Raw genomic sequence first — 8,272 nt, 5'->3', positions numbered from 1 at the left:
ACTCGAAAAATTTTGAAAAGTTTTGTCATATAAAAAAACATTTGTAGTATTATTCCTGACAAATTTTTTAATCAAAGTTGTTGCTATTTAATTACGCTTAATTATCTAAATTTTCAAAATATATATACAATATTGTCAATGTGTTAATTATGTCCAATTCTTTTCTATAAAGTTTATATCTTCACTAGAGATAGTAACCCTTGTATGAGAGGTATTAATATCTGAGAAAATATTAGTGGACGCACACATATATATACACACATAGTAAATTATTTTCTCATTCTTCATTTAATGGATTCTAACGAACGCACATTTATTGTTCTACATCGTTAGCTTCTACACATGGGGCTCTTCAGGCGAAAAGATATTTCATTTCAAAATGCGTGTAGCGGAAAATTTATGTGAATATTTCGTACAATTTCTGTTATACAAAGAGGGTAGTTTGCGTATCTGAAAAAGAGAAATAATTATTTTGAAAAAGAACACGGCGCACACATGAGGGAGCCACAAGTGAGGGATTTTAAAATACTCTAAATATTATTATGTATTTATTATGAGTAAGCAATCCAGTCTTAATCCTCGTCGAGTATGATCTAACATCTTTTCGGCATTTTTACGAGAGATTCAGCGTAATTTTGAGGGGACAACCTCCAAACCGCTGACGAAATTCGAATTTGATGGCATAGCTGTTTTAATGCGGACATATACTTTTTCTTGAAACTTCCTCTTCATGATTGACCGCATATTTTGGGATCGGATTCGCGGATAAGATGAATTCAACGAAAACGACGAAATATTATCGCGATTAATATAATGGAAGATACATTTGATTGATTAAATCGTAATAAAAGTAAAAGATGCATGGCACTCATGTTAATATATTACGTTCAATCGAATATTTCGCGTTAATTCAGTGAGAATCTTTTTTAATCGGGATGATGTTATATTTTTATCTCGGAGATGAGAATTATTTTTTCTTAAATATTTAAAGTTAGCTCGCGTAGATCAAATTAGCTTATCGAAACTTTGTTGATTGTGCTCTTGAAGAAAAAAAAAAAAAAAAACGAACAATGAAGAGAAAGAGAGAAAAGAGCTATGAAATATAGAAGATATATATATATGTATAAAAATATTTCTACACACGATATTGAGATCTGACGGATAATTGGAATCATCTTCTCTCTTCCTGATACACGATCGCATTCAATAAAAATAATTATCGTATCATTCTTTTGAGATATAAAAATCGATGGACCGTAGATGAGGGTGGAAACAAATTGGGGAGATATCTATTACGCGGATACAAACGACCCGTGCAGATAATGAATTCGATTGTTTGCCGGTGGTATTATCGCCCTACTCCCGGTAATAACGGCCAATCGAGAAAAGGGAAGGGCGCCTGCTGTTACATTCGAAATATATAAATGGACCAATAACTGTTATACCGTCGTTCAGTCGGCCTCCTCGATTCGCCGGTGATAAACTGCGGGCGCTTGTCTCCTTTTTTCCTTTTTATCAAATCGGAACGAACAGAGTTATTCGGAAAATCGCAGCGTTACACGCACGGTAAGTCATACACAATTTCGACATTCCACTTAAATTCAGAGAGAGAAAGAGAAGGAGGGATCCACTGCGAATATATCTAACAAAAATTATTTTTTTTATAAATATATATGTGAATTTATTATACAGAATGTAACTGTATTTTTAATACATCGCTCAAAACAATTAATGAAATTGATTAAATTAACTTTCTCTCTAATATGATTCATTAGACGTAATACCTCTCTTGGTGAATAATCTTCGTGTCCAATAAATATACCTAATATATAAATGAAAAATTTAGTTTCTTTTTTGACGGTTTAAGTCAATTATCAGTATTTATAAATCTAGTTAACAAATTCTTAAAAAGATCACATTTCTCTGATTGTTTCGAATGGTGTATATCCTGAAACTTACGAATTTCGTGAATAAAACTGCGCGTTAAACCGTGAGAGACTGGACAAAAAATTGAAGCATCTACATCGAGAAGCGTGCCTTTCGCGCACGTGTCTTTCGTCCCGGTACGTTTTCCCTCTCCATCTCAAGAGGCGGCTAAGGCAAACCAATCCGAGCCAAAACGGCTGATGCAACAAGGCAAAATAGCGCATCCACCGCATCTGACGTGCTCTCGCTCACGTACTTTTTTTTTAACCGCTGTGGGTAGCACACAAGATATTAAAACGGCTCCCTAATTAATGTAAATTAATCGCAACGTGTTTGCATCATATATACAGAGTGTTCCCTATCGCTTAGCGCACTTTTCAGTCAATTTTTTCTGTATTAAAACGCGTCAATATATTTAAAATTACGAGAGATTGGAAAATTAAAACCCATTTGAAAACTAAGTTACAAGCGCGAGACGAATAGATGATAAAATATTCTTCATTTTGAAAGAATTTTAATTTAAAATTTAGCGATACAAAGTTACACAATAAATAATGATTTTCCTTGACATTTTTGATGAGAAAGGGGCAATTGATTCAAAATTTTGGTCAAAGAAAAAAAGATCTACAGTTTTTAAAAAAGTGCGTTTAGCAAAGTAGATACACTACATATATAGTCACATGCATGAAAATACAAACGTCACGATTGCACGTACAATTATTCGTTTAGAAAAAATTTTTTACATTGCATCATCCACCTGGTAAAATTTCACTAATTCATTCATTAATTTGGTCCGCGTATTGTTATCACGGTATTAATTCGATACTTATTATACGTAAAATCACGCAAATATAATCGCTTGTCTTCCGTCTAGTATCTCGAGGGAAACATTTTTGGAATAATATCGTCGTACTTTCCCCTCTTGGAGGCAAATTGACGTATTGAAATCTTTGTATCACTGCGCTCTTTCTCCAGATGCGGTTGTATCTCTCGAATTTTGCGCATCTTCTGGTGATCGTCGCCGTGTTCGGTATAACCCTTGGTAGCCCTTTGACATTCTTACTGCTGACGAATACATCGTATACACGTCCAAATGTTGACCAGTCCAGTGCGGCGAATAGACTGAAAAATGATATTAAGCCGGCCGGCGAGAAAAAGGTATATATCATCGATGAACATCTGAGCGAAAGTTTTAATGCGTTTATAAAATTTCTTTTCGTTTACTATTTTACTAATTTGCTACACAATTTCTCAGCTATTTGAAATGCATGAAATTCAGTCGGATACTCTCTCTGTTACGTGTGCTCCTCTCTACAATAGTCGTCTTCGTTCTAGAATGGTTTTACGTCGACTTGGACCAGGATTTTACAGAATCCGCCAGATTCTTTGGAAGCCGCCGTCGGGTGAATATACATATTTACTATAAAGTAATGATTAATATGATGATAACATAATCGCACGTATCACGTGCATTAAATTCATATTTATTTCAGGAGTCGTGTCGAATTGCAATGCGAGGTAGCTGGAAATCCGCCGCCCCAAGTCTACTGGATAACTGGAAATGAACCGGAAAGACAGGTTGGTCTATCGCTATTAATATTTATGTTTTTCGCTTGAGAAATCCTTGTGATGAATCATTACACAACAGCACTCCCCTTACACTTGTTCGATGTGATTGTGATCTGGCAGATTCAGGAATTGACCACGCGGGCCCAAGAAGCGACCAATATCGTATCCACGGAATGGGAGGGGGTCAGTCAAGTCTCCTCCACGTACGTGATCGATTGCGTCAGACCTGAAGATCAAGGTTTAAAGTATTGTGTATCCGTGTCTAAAAATATAGTGGCCCAATCGGCAGCGACGGTACTCTTGGTTAATAGTGAGTAAAAACGGACGAGATATTTCGCATTCTCCGTCTATATAAATAGATACATTGATATCATCAATAAAACGATAATTCTAATATCATCTTACTGTCCATCAGCAACCAGAACAACCGTATGCAGTAGCGAAAGCCAACCCACCATCACCTTGCACTCTTCCTGGAGATTCGCTCTTCAACACAACACGGTGATTCTCCCGTGCAGAGCCACTGGTCAACCGACGCCTTATCTATTTTGGATAGATAATTTGGGCAACACCATAAGTCCCGCCACACACGTGAGACATACCGTTCTCGCTAGTGGCGATATGCAGATAACGGATCTCGAATGGGCTGACATGGGTGAATACATCTGCAAGGTGCAATCGGGATATACGGAAAAGAGCGTATCCACATTTCTGTATCCCGTACGTTCCGTACGTATGTAATTAACTTTTGCGAATTTTTAGTACAGCTTATAGATCTAATATATTTAATAGATTCCAAGAAACTATCGTTAATAGTTAAGAAAATCATTGATGTTCAATTCTCCCAAATATGTTCAATATAATGTCATAGATAATCTTTTTTTAACAAAACAAAATGATTGCGACTCTACGATTCTTTTTATTTTTCTTCTAGGAATCAGAAATAAGACAAACGGAAAATCCCGCATAAAAGAGACTTGACACTATTTCTGCATTTCCAATGTCTTTTTTTGCTACAACCGCGTATATAAGTGTGAATAACATCTATTACACTTATAGTTTATATATTGTCTAAAAACAGAATGTAGTTTAATTATATAGAAGTATTATATATGTATTATAGAAGTACTTATTATTATTATTATTATTATTATTATTATTATTATTATTATTACTTTTTTTTGTTACATTTACGATACCAGTGTTGCTTTTCCTTGGAAGATCAATATTCGTACGATAAATTCGCTTTCCACGTTGGGTCGACGCATATACGGAAGAGCTCTCTTGAATTCACATCGAAGAAAATTTATAGATGAATTCAAAGCAGTTTTAATAAACGTGACCTATGCGATCTGCACTTTTGTAAGAATTTTTATTCCTACCGCTTGTCCGAGAAACCTTGAATTATAGATTTTTAGAACCAGACTAATTTTTTACAACTTATCGATATGTGTGTGTACAACATATTTTAAACTAATTCATTTTATTGTATATTTGTATATATGTATTTAATTATAGTTTGTGTACGAAGTTTAGAAATGTAGAACAAGAGTCCCAAGAGAGAGTTAACTTATTTTTCAATATAGTATTGCAAATTAAGTTACTTACCATTTATATATAACTGTCTATTAACTCCACATAAGAATTGCACACAATCAATTCGTTAAAATAAAATGTTTTTTTTTTCTTGTGATTTTCACTCTCTGTCCCTCTTTCTTTTTGATTTCAAGTATGATATGTGATGTAAACGTAGACAAGCTTAATTTATTAAATCTGTTTATTATAAGCAAAAAACAGTATCTCTGATTCTCAAAGTTATGCCACTGTTTGTCAAAATGATAATAATAAAAAAATGACATATTTTAGACGGAATCACAAGTTGTATATATTGTATTAGTTGCAAAAGGCCATCAATAAATACTATTGTTCTATTTATAAATGTATTTATGACGATACAGAGTAAAGTCTAAAAATTATATGGGAAAAATAGTATGTGAAACACACACAACAGTATCACGCATCCTAATGTCGGATAAAGTCGTAACATCCGGAACATCTGTTCGAAGTGTTCGAAGATGCATAGAGAGGGAACAAGAGGAAAAGGTAGACGAAGGAGATGAGCGTTACGTTTACGGGCGGGAAGGAGGGGGAAAAGGGAGAAGAGGTTTAGAATCACATCTCCGTATTATGATGATTCTCTAATAGCGCGATATAGAATAGTGTAAACTCAATTATACACACGCGCGTACATACACGTTCATTCATTTACCTTTAGTGGCTCGTATCGCCTTGCATATTTCGATCCACGGATGCCCGTAGGAACTGCAAACGTCGCACACGTTAGTCGAGCTCGAAGATGGTTTTTGTTGACTAGCTTGATGCCCGGGTGTATTAGGCGACGAAGAGCCCTCTCCTTTTGATTTGCACGTGATCGACGAGAAACGACGAGTGAAATCGATCGTGGAAGGCGACGGGGGAGAGGCCGGCGCGCGGATCTTGCGTGACGACGGCAACGTTGCTGAATTATACGACAAATTCGACGACGGTAGACCGGCAGAGGACGATCGTTCCGACGACGGTGACGACTTCGCCGTCGGTCGGATTGTGCGGCAGGAGGGCGAAGACAGGCGCATACACCGCAGAAGGTTGAGTCAATCGTTGACCAGCCCTTGGGAAACACTGATCAGCTGTTCCTTCAAAACGCGGAAGGATGGTCGCACTTCCGGGCAGTGTGCCCAACATTTGCGCATCACCTGATATTCGTCGAATCCGTAAATTCAGATTGATTCATGGATAAATTGGTTCAGAAACGCGGGGAAATAATGATAACTTACCTCGTATACTTCCTTAAAACATGCTTTAGGTCGTTCCAAAATAATACCACGCTGTACTCGCTCGACGACCTCCGTATTCTTTAGGCGACCGTAAGGCATCTTTCCGCACGTGAATACTTCCCACATTAGTACTCCGTATGCCCACACGTCAGATTTCGAACTGAAGCGCGTGTAATTCAACACTTCCGGCGGTGCCCACTTAATGGGAAATTTGGTACCACCGCTACTGGTATACTGATCATCGAGTACGTACCTAGAAGTAATTGTTTGATTATATATATTAGCTAAATTTCATAATTCATTTATATATTTTGTTAAATTACGACTTTTTTTAATGCGATAATAAAATAATTCTTACCTAGCTAAACCAAAATCTGCAACTTTTACTACGTTTTCTGATCCCACTAGACAATTGCGTGCAGCAAGATCTCTGTGTATGTAATTATGCCTCTCTAAATATGCCATTCCTTTACAAACCTGTAACAGAGGCAACAAAAAATCTCGATTATTGTGTTATCTCTGAATTGTGAGTATGTTCTATCATCTACTGAGCGGAAAATTTGCGTTACCTGTATACACATGTCTAATAAGAGGCCAACATTTGCACCTAAAGAGGTTTCGTGACGGCGGAGGTAGTTGAGGAGAGATCCATGTCGCATATATTCCGTGACAATATATATTGGTCTATCTTTACTGCAAACGCCATATAGCTGGACTAGATTTTGATGTTGCAGTTTTCTACATACAAGAAATAAATATGAAATCTATTATAATATTAATGTAATATTTAGTATTAAATTTATAGGAAAATAAAGTTGTAATAAAATATATTTATAGAGATTCAATTTCAAATATGTCCATTAAAAGTTTCGACGCAACGTAAAGAGAAATGGGTTTAACTTACGTCATTACTTTAGCTTCTTCTATAAAGTCGTCTTCGGACATGGTTCCCTCTTTCATCATCTTCACGGCAACGTCGATGGAGCCGCGCCACTTACCTCTCCGCACGACTCCAAATTGGCCGGATCCGAGTTCCTCCAGCAAATGCAATTCTGCCGGGTCGATCTCCCATTTGTCTGCGAAAAAGCCGCCGTTAAGTGGCACCGAACAGCCGAGAGAGATCTTATTTTTTACACATCTTTCTGTTTCACTTTATACCGTTTGAGAGATAAGATTAAAAAATATAATTTTACGAACCGTGACTAAGGCCGGCGGTCGGTGGTACAGGACGATCACAAGGGCTGGTCTTCAGCCGACTGGCCAGACCGCCACTATTGTGTCTATGATAATTCACCAGGTCGGGTATGGAGCCGCAGCAGTGTTTTTCCGATAGGTAAAATTCACCACGAGTATTCTGTTTGATGTGATAATGCTTCACGTGAGGATGTGGCCTGCGACAAAACGGGAAGTCTTAGATTATAAGAAAAAGCCTAAGAGAAAAAGATAAAAAGAACGAAACAATTTCAAATTGAAAATAATTCAGCGATCAATGAAATTTTTAATCAATCGATAATTATTTAAGTGTTGACTTACACTTTTGTGTAAAGGGAGAGAGTGTACAGCCCTTTGGTCGAGGAATTACGAACGACGAAACAACCCTCCTTATCTTCCTGTTTCAGCAACGATTCTGCGCGTTGTCTTGACATATCGCCTACATACCATCTATGACAGCGCAAGCGGAACGGTCAATTTTTTTTACTTTTATCATGTACGAACATCTTGCGATTTATGTGAAACTTCTATCGAGAAGCGTTTTGGTAGGAAATTTGGTCGCTCGATAACTTGGGGAAAAATGGGGGTAGCAATAGAGCCTTATCGAACCGATTTTCGCAGAAAAATGTATGTATTAACTCACTCGTATTTCTGCAATCCCAGTAGTTCTTTCTCTTTGACGTAGTTGCTAGGGATATAGCCAATCGATCTGCAATTAAATGACTTTGTGC

At 36.9% G+C, this 8,272-nt stretch overlaps 2 protein-coding genes and 1 long non-coding RNA gene across 13 annotated transcripts in view; 1 reads left to right on the top strand and 2 right to left on the bottom strand.

The window, feature by feature from the left end:
- Positions 1 to 200: 200 nt before the first annotated feature.
- LOC138933553 (uncharacterized) lies at positions 201 to 4,582 on the bottom strand. 4 transcript variants are annotated; one of them, XR_011446985.1, is made up of 3 exons: positions 1,960 to 4,582; positions 1,446 to 1,642; positions 201 to 450 (listed from the first exon to the last, which is right to left on the bottom strand). It is a non-coding gene; the product is annotated as an uncharacterized lncRNA (long non-coding RNA). The 4 variants fall into 4 exon arrangements; XR_011446986.1 differs by lacking the exon at positions 201 to 450 and having other exon boundaries at positions 536 to 1,642; positions 1,960 to 2,196; positions 2,642 to 4,582; XR_011446987.1 differs by lacking the exon at positions 201 to 450 and having other exon boundaries at positions 536 to 1,642; positions 1,960 to 3,842; positions 3,951 to 4,582.
- On the top strand, positions 1,264 to 4,852 carry Impl2 (Ecdysone-inducible gene L2). Of its 2 annotated transcripts, none has more exons than XM_070296368.1 (7): positions 1,264 to 1,566; positions 2,902 to 3,084; positions 3,262 to 3,329; positions 3,420 to 3,504; positions 3,616 to 3,805; positions 3,911 to 4,215; positions 4,430 to 4,852. In XM_070296368.1, exons 2-7 carry the CDS (start codon positions 2,902 to 2,904, stop codon positions 4,463 to 4,465), a joined length of 867 nt encoding a protein of 288 aa, XP_070152469.1. In that variant the 5' UTR covers positions 1,264 to 1,566; the 3' UTR covers positions 4,466 to 4,852. The 2 variants fall into 2 exon arrangements, with proteins under 2 accessions (XP_070152469.1, XP_070152468.1); XM_070296367.1 differs by having other exon boundaries at positions 1,267 to 1,566; positions 3,911 to 4,224.
- The window catches only part of Btk29a (tyrosine-protein kinase Btk), a 27,999-nt gene continuing 24,422 nt past the window's right edge, over positions 4,696 to 8,272 (bottom strand). For 3 of the 7 annotated variants that reach the window (XM_070296361.1, XM_070296360.1, XM_070296362.1), the window contains 8 exons: positions 8,185 to 8,250; positions 7,863 to 7,991; positions 7,527 to 7,720; positions 7,234 to 7,405; positions 6,899 to 7,067; positions 6,688 to 6,806; positions 6,330 to 6,582; positions 5,339 to 6,248 (listed from right to left, as the gene is read on the bottom strand). In XM_070296361.1, the coding sequence (XP_070152462.1) occupies positions 6,147 to 6,248; positions 6,330 to 6,582; positions 6,688 to 6,806; positions 6,899 to 7,067; positions 7,234 to 7,405; positions 7,527 to 7,720; positions 7,863 to 7,991; positions 8,185 to 8,250 (1,204 nt within the window). In that variant the 3' untranslated portion in view covers positions 5,339 to 6,146. Of the gene's footprint in view, positions 4,894 to 4,991; positions 5,269 to 5,338; positions 6,249 to 6,329; positions 6,583 to 6,687; positions 6,807 to 6,898; positions 7,068 to 7,233; positions 7,406 to 7,526; positions 7,721 to 7,862; positions 7,992 to 8,184; positions 8,251 to 8,272 lie in introns of those variants that run through there. The other 4 variants (XM_070296363.1, XM_070296364.1, XR_011446982.1 and 1 more) reach the window with 3 other exon arrangements.

This window comes from Polyergus mexicanus, unplaced genomic scaffold, assembly GCF_030449975.1.
Source record: "Polyergus mexicanus isolate NDT 795.1 unplaced genomic scaffold, iyPolMexi1.0 SCAF_5, whole genome shotgun sequence".
NCBI classification, from domain to species: Eukaryota; Metazoa; Arthropoda; class Insecta; order Hymenoptera; family Formicidae; genus Polyergus; species Polyergus mexicanus.
Note: the sequence above shows the minus strand (reverse complement) of the source record. Positions and strands in the feature narration are given on the sequence as shown.

Excerpts from the sequence above, each read along its gene's own strand:
- Impl2 (XM_070296367.1), top strand. The coding sequence starts at position 2,902 with ATGCGGTTGTATCTCTCGAATTTTGCGCATCTTCTGGTGATCGTCGCC. Across the intron at positions 3,330-3,419 it reads TCTTTGGAAGCCGCCGTCGG|GAGTCGTGTCGAATTGCAAT; the intron begins GTGAATATACAT and ends TATTTATTTCAG. Across the intron at positions 4,225-4,429 it reads TTCTGTATCCCGTACGTTCC|GAATCAGAAATAAGACAAAC; the intron begins GTACGTATGTAA and ends TTTTTCTTCTAG.